The sequence below is a fragment of the Pipistrellus kuhlii genome, unplaced genomic scaffold (genome assembly GCF_014108245.1).
Source record: "Pipistrellus kuhlii isolate mPipKuh1 unplaced genomic scaffold, mPipKuh1.p scaffold_m20_p_5, whole genome shotgun sequence".
In the NCBI taxonomy this organism is placed as follows: Eukaryota; Metazoa; Chordata; class Mammalia; order Chiroptera; family Vespertilionidae; genus Pipistrellus; species Pipistrellus kuhlii.
In genome coordinates this window covers 29,159,696-29,174,002 of record NW_023425551.1, presented here as the reverse complement: position 1 = coordinate 29,174,002, position 14,307 = coordinate 29,159,696, and the positions used below count along the sequence as shown (strand labels likewise).

Genomic DNA, 14,307 nt, shown 5'->3' with positions numbered 1-14,307 from the left:
CATAATTATGATGAACAAAGGGGTCTCAGATTGCGAGAGGGTGTAGGCCAGGCTGAAAGACTACCCCCTCCCCATGCACGAATTTTGTGCACCGAGCCTCTAGCTTATATATATATATATATATAAAAAAACCTAGTGACTCAACAGTGAAACCTACCAGAATGACCAGTTGACCAGTTGCTGTGCTATGTACTGACCACCAGGGGGCAGACACTCAGTGCATACCCACAGTGGGAGCAACTCCTCAAAGGGCGGGTCCACAATCACTTGGCTGACCAGGATGAGAGGTGCTCCCACATTGGGCTGATCCCCATAGGCCACACCCCCAGCAAGTGCACGAATCCATGGACTGGGCCTTTAGTTCTTCAGATTGTCATCGACTGTCTTATGACATGATCATTTGAAAACGTTCTGTTGAGGTGGCTGATTTAGCTTACTGTAAACTCACAATTTCTGGTGGGGCTGGTGAGGGACTCAATGCTAAGCAGTGACCATCACTAAACTTTAGTTATTTCTTGAGGGAATCAACTGTTGCTTCTGACTGGTAGTATCATGCTACATTCCTCCAGTGCATGTGCCTCTCTGACCCATGCTTTGGCAGATCATAGCTGGCTTTTATCTCTAAACCTCAGATAGCCTCTGCCCACCAATCCCTGTCCCCTGATAGAGTCATCTGGGAATGAAGTTTATGAACTTAAGTGGCTTTATCCTTGGTAGCCAAACTTCTTTCTTACTTTTTGGGACTTCTTAGGATTTCACAGGTTACCAAAGACTTGAGGGAATGCTTCTGTATTGATGATGGGCTGCACCATTCCCCCGCTCTGAAATCTCGGGGGCTTGGGGAAATCCAACTGGAGAAGTCAATTTAGTTTTTCTTTTCTTCAGACTCTGAGGCACTTTACAAGTGATTGCCTTGGGAGGTGAGGTGAAGGGCTAATTTTAATGAAAACTCTGCTTTACTGAAATTCACTCAACAAATATTTATTGAGCATATACTTCACCATTCTAGGCTCTTATAACACATTAATGCATAACCTAAACATTTTTGTAGCTTACATTCTGGACAGTTCCTCCTTCTGGTGCATTTCTAGTCTCTTTATAGTGTGTGTGTGTAGTCATGTAATCAATGTAATCATTATGTTACATTGCTGATTGTATTGATATGTACCTAAGACAAAAGGGTAGGAGGGAATTTTAAGTATACATATATAACATTTAAAGATAAAAGTTTATTTTATTCCCTTAGTAATTCTTCAAAATATTTTATTCCCCCTTTCCCCAATTATTCTATGCCCCATATATTTAATCCTGTTGATATGAGTGCCTATTTTTGTTTTCAAGTTTGATTACCTTTTCATGTACAATTCTTTTATTTCATTTTCTGTATTTTAATATTCCACCCATTATTCAAGCCTATTTTTCTAGACTTTATTAATATATATATATATATATATATATATATATATATATATAATGTTATAAAATTTTAGAGAAGACTAGTTGTGCTAAATATATGTGAGGGTAAAAAGCTTTTAATAAAGTGACTTCTATAATTTTAAATTGAATTCATTATTTTTTCCTAGTCTCTCTGCTGTCACACCCTCCAGGATTCCTATAGAACACCATAATAATATCCCACAGGAGCCTCCCCTTGTGTACAATTTAATTTTAATTTTAATTTTAAATAAGGGAGAAACATAGTTTGTTTAATTCATTTTTTCTTATCTAGAAAAATTAAAGAATAATTTAATGTTTCTAGTAATTTTTTAGAAATTTATTAAAGCTTGATAACTGCTATAAACCTAAAATATTCTTGTTATACTGATAGACCAAACAGAAGTGCTAAAAGCAAATCTGTCATCTGTTTCTAGATGTTATGTAAATCAATAAATCTTTCCTGGATAATGAAAAACATAACAAAGATATTTCAGTGTAGATTGAACATTATCTTCCTTGAAAGAAAGATGAATCTGAGAATCTAGCCACACTTAAGAAATGTGTGCCAGTGTTTATTTAGAATTCCTTCCATTTTATTAGAAACAGGAACAGTAATTTCAGGAGCAGGAAGTAATACAGTACAAGTAAGTTTAACACTTCTTTGATTGTAGACATTTTAGATCCAAAGCAAGAATCCAAATGAGAAATAATAAACACCCAGTCCCTGATGATTCCTTTAGGTCGTGGCTGACAGCTTCAGCAGGAGGAAGGGTTGCTGGTCCCCCGGCTGGCTTGGTGCTCCTCTCAGTGCTCTGAAGAACTTTGTACTCGGGCATCTTTGCTCTGCTGTGTCAGGCTGCTGGACAGGAGTTGATGCTCACAGCGCCGCTGACCAGGGCTGCTTTACTGAAGCTTACGGGGCGCCCGTCAATCATAAAGTGACGGATGCAGCCTGTGAAGGGTCTGCCAGGCGCCAAGTGTGGTGTCAGTAGAGACTCTGAAGAAAGAAAGCAATCAGAGATGGCAATTGAAGCATTCCAAGACAGATATTACGGTAAAAATTGCTCACATCAGGATGATTTACATGTCAAAAATAAGATGCAGTTATTTTCCAGTATTCTCAGGAACATAGTCTGATTTTGAAGTAATATGAACATACGGTAATTATAAAGTTTTGCCATGTTTTTCACAATCAAATATCTAAGTATGTTTCAGCCATTTTCCAAGACAGAATTTGCCAGTTACATGCAAAGCATCAGCAGTGAATTTTCAGGATCTACCTGTACTTTTTAGAGTTATTTTTACCCAAGCCTCACTTATTTTGTGTGTTTTGCTGAGAAGGGGAAAGAATTTTTAGTTTCCACACTATTTTTGGACTTGGTTAATGTTTCTATTTAATTGGTATCATTATTGTTCACCCTTAAGCCTCCACACTTTTGCCAAGCTCATAAAACATAATGAGAAAATAATGAATTGGAAGAAACCAAGTTTTAATTTTTCTGGGCTCAGGGTTTAAGAACTATAAATAGGATAGTGATAACCAGCCTAGTCTTTGTGTGGGCAAAGGTGCCCTGCGGTATTCCAGGAGAACTTTCTTATCTTAATTAGAGATCTAGAAGAAGCCTCATGCTTATTAATTGCACAGACACAATTAAATGTGTTGGGATGATAGAAGCAATATAATTTAAAGCAATTTAGAGAGCTTAGAAATATTATGAAATTAAAATCCATTAAGCCATAGCTTATTATTATGTAAAAATAGCTATGTGAGCAAGAGCAGATAAAAGATAGAAAGTACTTAGAAATAAGTCAAGAAGGAACATAAAACAACACAGCAAATTAAGCATCAAGCTGCTGGAATAAGTGTTCTAAGTAATGTAGATTAAGAATATACAGAAGCGCCGAAACCGGTTTGGCTCAGTGGTAGAGCATCGGTCTGCGGACTGAAAGCTCCCGGGTTCGATTCCGGTGAGGGGCATGTACATTGGTTGCAGGCACATCCCCGGGAGGGGGTGTGCAAGAGGCAGCTGGTCGATGTTTCTCTCTCATCGACGTTTCTAGCTCTCTTTCTCTCCCCCTTCCTCTCTGTAAAAAATCAATAAAATATATTTTTTAAAAAAAGAATATACAGAAGCTTTGTACTTAAAATAACTAATGGAAATAGCATTTCATAGCTAGAATGATAATTATAAAGTTTTAGATTTGGAGAGGGCATGAGAGATTAATTCCCCTTTTCTCTAGATTAGTATGACTATATATATATTCTTTACGCTTGCTCAGTATACATTATCAGAATAAAAATGAGCAAACATGAAAGACTATTAGGATAGAAATATCTTTGTCTTCTGCCCATTTCAGAGTCTAGTTTAAGAACATGGATTTTGATTCTGCCCAAACTTACCACTTTTTAGTTCAAGGGGGGATGTCATCTAGAGAAAATAATTCATACAGAAATTTATGGTGTGCATAATTCAGGACACGACATACCATAGGTAATGACAATAATAAAGTACTCCAGAACCCTAATAAAATCAACACCTGATTTTAAGAGTGCACATTCCTCAGTTTGAAAGCTTGGCTGTATACAGGATAATTCAGGATTTTCAGGAAAGAAATGAATGGTCAGGTGTGTGTGTGTGTGTGTGTGTGTGTGCACATGTGGACTATAGTAACAAAAAAGTTTTACTTCTAATGTTGACTTTTAAATTATCCTACAGTAAAGTTGACTTATTTTGGTGTATACATCATTGAATTTTAATGAGTTAACTTTTTATTAATAGAAATAGTGTCATCAGGGTTCTACCTGGTATAGAAGAACTGGTTAGGATTCTAAGAGAATTCATTTCATATGGGGGTTTTATTTATGCCTAATTTCCTCTACTTATTCTGTTTCACGCTCCACTTTCTGATGTGATCATGGTGGAATTAATCTTGAACAGCTTAAAATGATGTAATGAATGACATCCAGCTTAAATTATAATTGCTTTTGCTGGCATGATCTCTAGAAGGAATTAAAAGCTCTGGGATGGTGGTTAGGCACCCCCCGCACGTTCTAGCTCTTGTGTGCTGGCTCATTATCTAAAATCTGCTGTTCTCCCTGGCCAAGTAGCTCAGTTGGTAGGAGCATCGTCCTGATATGCCAAGATTGCAGGTTCGATCCCCAGGCAGGGAACATATAAGAATCAACCAATGAATACGTAAACAAGTGGAACAACAAATTGATGGCTTCCTCCCTACTCTCAAAACCAATAAGAATTAAACACAATTCACTATTTATGATGTCTCAGGCAGGCTGGATTTATCTTCCAGGGCATCTTGCCCACCCAGTCTGTGAAGCTTAGCAACTGTTGTAGTGAGTGATGATGGTGGTATGTGATGATGAGGTCAGAATCTAAAACTAGCAAAAATCAAAGAGACAAATATTTGTTTGTATGATGCAGTAAGTACTTCGGGGGCAAAGTAAAGAACAAATATGACTCCTATGAGGGAGGGCCACGCTTGTTTTGTCTGTCTCCCAGAACTTAGCATGGCCTTTATGGACTTTTAATAAATGTCCGCTGTGTGTTGAATGAAGTCGTGTTCCCTGGCAGCAAGGGATGTACTCCTTATTTCAACAGCATTCTGTGATAAGCACTGTAACAGTGGTATGCACAGCACTTTCTAGGGAGAGAGGGGGCATGCCTATGCAAGCAGAGTCTGAGATGAGTCTTAAAGGTCAGTAAGGAGTTACCTTGGGGGAAGAATGGAAGAAGTGACTTCTTGAAAAAGGTACTAGGGGAGGAAAAGAAGAAGAACATTTTCCAGAAACTGAGGCCCTGGGCACCTGGGCAAAGGCCTGGAGCAAACAGAGCATCATTGCACACTCAGGAAGCTGCAAGTCCCAGAAGGCGTGAGAAGATCCCAGAGGCAGGGTTAAGGAAGGGCCGGATGATCAAGGACTATGTATGCTATACTCATTTTGATCCTGTAGGCTCTGGAAAAATTTGAAGTATTTTAAACAATATTGTGATGTCTAGAAAGAAAGCAATGTGAAGAAATACAAGTACTGATGTAACACATCTACATGGTAATGCATGACGTGCTGTGATGGCCTTTGCCAAAATTCCCTTTCAGAATGGAAAGCAAGAGCAGGAGGAGAGGACTCGGGAATGGCGATGGGGAGGGATAGGGACAATAAAGGAGAGGAAGTGTTGCTTTATGGCTGTCCCAAGTATTTCATCAGTAAGTTACTGCCATTGTCAATACTGGTGTTTGAAAATTTTTATTTTCTTATACCCTTTTCTCCAGCGACCTAGCATTTGGTTTTTCCAAGTTAGTGAAATGTGTGAAAACAAACACATTTAATGAAAGGTCATGGTTCCTCCATCCTCCATGGGGTACCAGTCAGAGAAAGAAAGGTATCATTTGATCTCACTCATAATGAACAAAATAAACTGATGAACAAACTGGATCCAGAGACATAGAAGCATGGAACAGACTGATTAATCTCAAAGGAAAAGGGGGTTGATGGTGGGGGAATTGAGGAGTGGGGAGAGATTAACCAAAGAATTTATATGCATATATGCGTAACCCGTGGACACAGACTGTAGTGTGTTGAGGTGTGGGGGCAGGTTTGAGGTAGGGAGTCAATGGAGGGAAAAAGGAAAATCTATAATACTTTAAACAGAGTATTAAAACCAATAAAATTAAAAAACAACAACACTAAAATAGCTAGGTCATGGTGCCTGCTTCTGAGGTTCAGAACAAATGGGGGCTGTTCATATGTGTCCTCTCATCATCCTGAATTACACACCATTCTGGAAGATGACAGCAGCGATGTTACTGATGAAGTTTACAGAATTGCAACTGGGAACCTCCCTTAGGAAATGCCAGTACATATAATAGGAACAACAGAACTTCTGGTCTCCAGCTTTTTGGGAAATTCAGCCTAATCATGGACAGGGAGAACTGTGTATTCTCTTCTTTCCTACTAAGTAAGGAAAGCAATTATCAGCACACTTTTAGTCCTCCAAGATTCTCAGATCCTAGAGCAGTATTAGAAAATGAGTTTTCTTTGTGCTAGAGATAGTATTTCACTGTGTGCATGCGAGGAGGCTCTGTAAAGGGAAAAGAAAAAAATAAACATTGCAGAGGGAGAGTAATATCTACTGGTTAAAGTGTGGGAGTATAGTTGTTCTGTGTTACTTCACTGTAATCCTTGTGTGAGGAGTCACAGGTGTCAGTATACTTTTTCCCCATGAAAGGACATTGTGTATAAAATCCTTAGAGTGATTGGGTGAATTGTGAAAACACTTGGCTCAGTTCTCAATACTATAACAGTAATGATGAGATCTTACTGTTTTTCGTATTTGGAACTTGTCCTTTTTATTTTTTATTTTTAAATATATTTTATTGATTTTTTTTTACAGAGAGGAAGAAAGAGGGATAGAGAGTTAGAAACATCGATGAGAGAGTATCATCGACCAGCTGCCTCTTGCACACCCCGTACTGGGGATGTGCCCGCAACCAAGGTACATGCCCTTGACTGAAATCGAACCTGGGACCTTTCAGTCTGCAGGCCTACGCTCTATCCCCTGAGCCAAACCTGTCTCGGCTAGAACTTGTCCTTTTTAAACAATTCTTACCTGGAACACCTCCAACGAACACAGGCTCCCTGTGATCAACTGGTGCTGGATTCAGGGGTCCAACCACATGGTTCACTTCAGAGTCTACATCCAATTGAACCACATTTGAATCTCTAATAACTAAAATACAAGGCAAAGGCTGGTCAAAGACAGCACTGGAATGATTCATTTCCACATAAACTTATTTATCACAGCAATAGGTTTTATTCAGAATAAATCCCACATGTTCTTTTATATCATTGACAACATCAATGTCTAACCAAGCAATCATTGTGACATTTTCCTTTGAAAAGGAGGATATTTAAGATACTCTTTTCATATAGACATTTAAGAATACTTAAGATACTGCCACATTTTTGCCCCATAAGTTATGCATTATTTAAATAACTCCCCAAGACTATTTTGGCAGCATTCATATTTTCAAATAACATGTGGATTTAATATACATTTTAGTACAATAACATTTGATTCTCTTCTCAGCTACTTCTAGACTCTCATTTATCATCTATCCCATCATATAAGTTATAGTCAAAGTTCTTCCCAGCATCATCTCACAGGTGGGTGTGTGGACTCACTTTATAAGGAAACCCAGGACACACAGCTCTCCTCACCTGTAATTCTGTGCCATCTGCCATCACAGAGACTCTGCTTGGGAGTTACTGAGGTGGAAAAGTCTCTAATACCATTGTTGACTTTCACTATGACCTGCAAAAGACCAGGTACCAGTACATTATATATCTTAATTTAATTTCTCTTCACCGTGATAGAACGGAATTTCTTAAATAACTCACAGGGAAGCAATAGTTTAACAAACATTTATGCATGCTTTGTAATTTGAACACCAGGGGTCACTCTGCAATAGGCTATGAAATAGTTTAAACTGAATGCTCTGATAAGAAAGAACAAAATAATGACAGGAGAGACGAGGAAGAGAAATAGTAAGATAAGAGAATGAAGTCCTTTACGTTTTAAAGGTGTTAGACAAAGCACTTATGGCGTTGGTGAAGAGCATGGGCTTTGGAGCCAAACTGCCTGGGTTGATAGCCCAGTGCTCCCACTTACTCTGTGCCAGCTTTCTCATTTGTAAAACAAGGATGATAATACCTCACAGAGTATTGGGGGATTAAATGAGTTAGTCCATATGGAGCATTTAGAAGAGTGCTTTGCACATAGAAAACACCATATAAGAACTCATTTTATTAATAAATGGTTTAATAGAAGGTATCAGAACTCAAAATCAGTTATATCAAGTTAGAGACACCAATAAAATATGTTGCTTTTTCTTATAATTGAATGATCTCATGGAAGTTCTTTAGTAATGTTTTAGAATGAAAGTTGTATTTATAACAATTTTTAAAATTTCTAGCTTTGAACATAATATATGTATGTATATACAGCTAGTATACATAGATTCTAGATGTTTTAATGTTTGTAGGTTTTGATAGTTGGGTATGTTTGCTGCTTCCATTTGTTGTAAAAAGAAAGATGCAATTTTTTTGTTAAAACCCTTTAATTATGTGGTTATTGTTGATCTTTTTTTTTTTTAAAAAAAAAAAACTATATCACATTTCCATGGCTCTTTGTTCTAATCAAATCAATTCCTAGCATATACCTAAATTTGAATCTAAATATTGCCTGCATCTAATTTTCACATTATAGCTCCCCTGTTTTCCCCCCCTCCCAGTTAGGAAAGATTGGTGAAATCCTTCTGTAAAATAAATCTGCTTTAGATCTAGAATCCAAGGTCACAGGAGATAGCCCGTTAAGACGATTTTTAACACACTACCTGCCCATTTTTCATGTGAACGTTTAGGTACTCCCCGTTGACACTGTGACCATGAACAAGGATTCCGGAACTGCTTCTGGGACGGACTTCAAAGGCAATCTCAAACTTCAATCCAATGTTGAAAGACTCATCTATGGAGAGAAATACTTGTAGGTCTCAAGAACAGCAACCTACATTTTGTAACTATAGTGTCACTTTGTAATAATATATTTTTGTATGTATATTTGAAAGTATGATGCCTTTTTTTAGCAGAAAAGTAGAAAGTGGCATTTTTTATGTCAAACACACTGTGGAAAGCTCTGTAGAGAACTGAGATAGTAGTACATCACTCTTGTTGGGTGGGGACAGCATTCTGAAAATACCCTATGGCTCTGGGAGCTCAGGGGCGGAGGACCATTTAATATGTCCAAAGTGAGAAAGGAGGAAAGGTTACCATAGGTCCAGAGGCTGGAGTGTTTGGAGAGTACTGAGAAGCTCATGTGGCTGGATTGTCCTCTTTAGGGGAGGAGGAGGCACGGTGGGAAGGCTCTAGTGTGCAAATATGGAAGTCAGACTTTATTTTGAATTAATTGGATGATAAAGCTGACTTGATGAGATCTGTATTATAAAACAAATTTTAAACAAATAAAGATAGCTTCCACCAGTGCTGCAGAGCATTTTATAGGAAAAAAGTGAGATCAGCAAATGCAGTTAGGAGCTGCTATTGCAGTGATGAGAGAAAATTAATTCTTCTTGAGAATGGCCATGTTCACTCCAAGAGACCCTTTGCAAACTGGGGCATCTTAGTAATGTTCGCTCAATGTGTCTCCTAATAAATCACTTTTTAATTTTCCCTGCTATTAATAGTTAATGTCTATGGAGAACATAAATTGTGCTAGTTGCTATGCATTTTAAGCTGTCCATGTTTCTGAGATCTTATCACTGAAATTTAATGAAGGGCTGAGAAATGTGAGTGTAGGTGATTTAGTGGGGAAAAGGAAAGGAAAGTAATATGAGTTAGACAAAGAGAGGAAATATTCCCTCTAGTTACTCTGTTGGACATGGTGGTGGTTTTAGAAGGTCTACTTGGCTGCATTGGAATGTCTTTATTCAGGAGGTGCACAAAGTACCTACGTGCCTGAGAACAGGGAATACTGGAACATTTTATACCTTTTTCCTATCCAACACCTACCCTGGTGCTTACACCTAATGGTTGTGCTAAGGAATATTTGTTGGAATGTACTGGATAATGATTATGTGTAGTCGGTTAAGCTTCTATTTATTTTTAGGACTTTTATGTTCCTTCACCTGGCAGAGGGACTGTCAGATTAGAAACATACAATAAAACTACTGAATGAGAGAGAAGGTAATAGCCAAGGAGAATACAAATCCTATATAATAAAGGCCTAATATGCAAATCGACTGGCAGAATGACTGGTGGAACAACTGGTCACTATGATGCGCACTGACCACCCGGGGGCAGATGCTCGATGCAAGAGCTGCCTCCAGGCTGCAGGCCCCAGACCATCCAAGGTGGGTGCCAGTGCCTGCCCCACCCCCTCTGGTCATCCCACAGATCAGCCTTGATCACTGGCCAGGCCTAGGGATTCTACCTGTGAAAGAATTTCGTGCACTGGGGCTCTAGTTCAGAAATAAAATTTCCGAAGGTTAGCACTGTCTGCTGCTGTTGTAGTGCAAGGGGAGGAAGTGGAAGTTGCTTTAGTAGGGACAATGGGTCATGGTATGAGGGAGGAGAGGAAGACCTAGAGAGCAAGATGGTAGAGAGCTGACATGGATCAGACCACAGAGCAGCATGGACAATTCTAAAGGAGCCAGGATGGTCTACATCCAGAGGTTTAGAAAGTGTGGAGGCGCTCTGGTCAGGGAAAGCAAACAGGGATGGGCATGGGTTTCTGGTTTGGAGAAGTAGGAAGGGAAAAAGTGGTCCTTGTGGAAAGAGGCTATTTTCTTTTCTTTCTTTTTTTATTATTATTTATTTTTATTTTTTTATTTTTATTTTTTTAATTTTTTTAACATATTTTATTGATTTTTCCCCCTCCCTCCCCAGAGCTTTATGTCCATTGGTTGTACTTATATGCATGTATACAAGTCCTTCAGTTGATCTATTATCTCCCCCAGATCCTCCTCCCCTCCCCGCTGGAATTTGACAATCTGCTTGTTGCTTTACTGTCTCTGTATCTATCTTTTGGTTCATCAGTTTATAATGATCTTTATTATCCACAAATGAGTGAGGTCATGTGGTGTTTCGAAAGAGGCTATTTTCTAGGGCTGAGTGAGTTTGGCATTCTGAAGTTCTAACTAATGGGCCCCAATATTCCTGTTATCCACTCCTAAGAAAGAAGTATTTCATGATACACGTTTTCAGCGTAAGTCATCGTTACCTAGAACTGCGTATCCTCCTTCTGTCGAAAAGTATGTTCCTGTTTCCATTGGCCCTTCAAAACAAGGGGTCACGCTGAATGTCTGAGAAGCAGAGGTGATGGAGGCCCCATTGAGCTGGAGGTTGCTGAGACAGCCACTGAAACTGTAGACTGAGTTTATCTGAGAGAAGAAGACATTTCTTAAAATCCACTTTCTCAACACTCACAGATGCGCCGAAGGGAATAAAAATGTAGGAATTTGAATATCAAGAGAAACCAAGTAATTCCTGTTTTATCTTAGCTATCTGAATGATAAATAGCTTTCCAGGTAGTTGCTTTTTAACTAGTTCTTTCAAGCTGAAATTTTCCTTGATAATGCCAGTCTGTTGTAGTTAAGTATGAAAATGTTTATGTATACCATGACCAAATAAATTATTGACGGTATAATTGTGGTTTTCAAACTGAATATTAGAAATATCCTAGTTTGTTTTTCTTCAAGAATAATAGCTGTGTCCAAGATCACCTAGCACTGATAAGAGCTAGCAAAGTTCTTGTTAAATTTACTATGGCTAAATAAACATCAGAAAGCTCAAATTTCTGGCTTCATTGGCTGTTTTTGAGGTTGAATATCTATCATACCACAAGACATGATAACTGCTTTTGAAATCTTTTAAAGAGGTGCTCATAAAATGGGACTACTTACCTAATATTTAATTCAACACAAACCCCCCTTCTCTTTTTTTCTTTGGTGTTATCCCATATGTTAATGATTCTTAGAAATGTATTAGCTGTGTTAAAATCAAATCTGTATTTATATATGAAAATTTGGTCCTTTAAAGCAGTCACTTTATTATTAAATTGTTTTTTTAAAGTATAATATTTTAAACTTTTAAATTATAAAAATAACATGTTTCTTACTATGTCCTCACTTCTCTCGGGATAACCATATTTCCTTGCACATTTACAAATTGTGTGTGTGTGTGTGTGTGTGTGTGTGTGTGTGTGTGTGTATTAAGAAACAAAAATAAGATCATGGCCGAAACCGGTTTGGCTCAGTGGTAGAGCGTCGGTCTGTGGACTGAAAGGTTCCAGGTTCAATTCCGGTCAAGGGCATGTACCTTGGTTGCGGGCACACCCCCAGTAGGGGATGTGCAAGAGGCAGCTGGTCGATGTTTCTCTCTCATCGACGTTTCTAGCTCTCTATCCCTCTCTCCTCCTCTCTGTAAAAAATCAATAAAATATAAAAATAATAATAATTTAAAAAAATGAGATCATGGTTTACATAATTGCCCAAAAAGTTTTTTTTCACTCAATAATACATAATCAAATGACTTTTTTTTTTTCCATAAAGGTATGGGTACTTGCTGGATAAATAAAAATCTTCTTTAAACATAAATATTCATTCCAATTTATACCTCTGAAATTTTTTTCATCTCACCTCTGCCTAGAATAGAATAAAAAGATCGCTTCTGAGTTTGTTGTAATGCCAGAGGGTGGCCAACACTCATCTCCAGCCAAACTACCGTTCCATTCTGGCCAGTTTCCTAATCACAGAATGAGGGCTGGAGTAAGTGGTCTTCCAGCTCTAAAGGTCAACGACTCTACCTAGTCACAGCCTGGCTTACCTGGACATTTTTCACAGCTCTCCCAGGAGCTACTCCTCCCAAATAAATGGGACCTTTGATTTTCCAGGCAGCTCTAGTAGGAGGCAGACTCTCTTCTAAGACTCGAAGACCATCAATTACCAGTCGGCCACTGCTCTTTTCCCGGATAAATATCACCTGGATGGAGAGAAGGTAAATAGCACATCTCAAGCACATCCCTAGATGAGCGGAAAGATCATGTTGCCTCCCCTCCCAACTTTCCTATTTCAATACTGTGGGAAATGTGCGGAAATCCTTTAGAAAAAGGGTCCTTCTCTGGAGGTCAGGAGTTTGTCTCTTGCCTTAAGGCTTGATTTAAAGTTACAGGCTTAACTTCTGAATGTAGCATATATTTAGCAGAGTTCTCTGTGAAACTCTTCCAGCTGGCCAGCCTACGTGCTGTCTCCTAAACCTATTGTAATTTATTTTAGGGCAGCTGACATTGCTGACATTACTCTTTTCATTATACACACATGGACTTGCTTCAATAACTCAGGTAGTTCCCCCTGTTATGTCCTATTTTCCTACACTCTTTGCTTTGTATCTTTCACATCTTAGTTCAGGAAAGACATTCAGCAATTGTTGAAAATCTAGAATATGAAGGCAGTAGGAAAAACACAAGTGAAAAATACTTAGACACTACAGTTTATGTTAGCCATTGACTCTTTGGTTAAAATAGTTGCATTAAAAATTGGTAAAAAATTATACTCAGACTGTATCTCTTTTAAAAGAGTGTGCTTCAGAATTTTTATAAGAAATTAATAAAAGCTTTTGAAATGGAACTCTGAGCATATAGAAACAAGTTTAAAATAGAAGCTTCTAGAGAAACCAATAATGGGGTATTAGTGCCAGACCACTTGCCAGTGGTGAATATTTGCTGAGAATAATATTCTCTGCCTTCAACTTACATCATGCCACAATCCATCATTGTATTTCTCTTGGCTCCTAATCTTCAGTTTCTTGTGGCCAACATTAAACATGAAAACCAAGCGGCCGTGGGCTAAGAATAGAGTCATGAAGTCATTTTCTTCCTGATCTGAGACATAGAAAATCATCCCATGGGAGGAGCGAGTTTTCAGACGAATGGAAAACTGAGATCTGGCAAATGAAAAGAAAAAGGTTGCCACCTGTAAAACGAGACTGAGGGTGATCTCTGACTTCCCAAAGCAATGCAGAGTAAGGGAGAATAAATAAGTAGCCATTCTCTGTACACCCAAGCAGTGTTGCTTCTAATGATCCTTTAGCATTAGTAATGAAGTGTGGATCAGCACTGGTAGTGCAAAAATGTGAATCCGTCTCCATTTCCTTATACAACAGGAATATTGTATTTAATTGAAACAACACTTCCACATTTAGAAAGTATTGTTTCAATTAAAGAGCACGTTATAATTTGCTTTAAAAATGTGGTTGCAATTTAGCAAAAATCTATATGTTGAGGAAGCTTATTCATGTGGACA

General features: G+C 38.3%; 1 protein-coding gene across 3 annotated transcripts in view; it reads right to left on the bottom strand.

Moving 5' to 3' along the window:
- Positions 1-2,008: 2,008 nt before the first annotated feature.
- Positions 2,009-14,307, bottom strand: part of LAMA4 (laminin subunit alpha 4) — a 122,828-nt gene continuing 110,529 nt past the window's right edge. For all 3 annotated transcript variants that reach the window (XM_036414187.2, XM_036414189.2, XM_045572619.1), the window contains exons 33-39: positions 13,759-13,948; positions 12,833-12,988; positions 11,229-11,388; positions 8,848-8,978; positions 7,673-7,766; positions 7,062-7,181; positions 2,009-2,434 (exon numbers count right to left, since the gene is read on the bottom strand). In XM_036414187.2, coding sequence (XP_036270080.1) covers positions 2,289-2,434; positions 7,062-7,181; positions 7,673-7,766; positions 8,848-8,978; positions 11,229-11,388; positions 12,833-12,988; positions 13,759-13,948 — 997 coding nt within the window. In that variant the 3' untranslated portion in view covers positions 2,009-2,288. The remainder of the gene's footprint in view (positions 2,435-7,061; positions 7,182-7,672; positions 7,767-8,847; positions 8,979-11,228; positions 11,389-12,832; positions 12,989-13,758; positions 13,949-14,307) is intronic.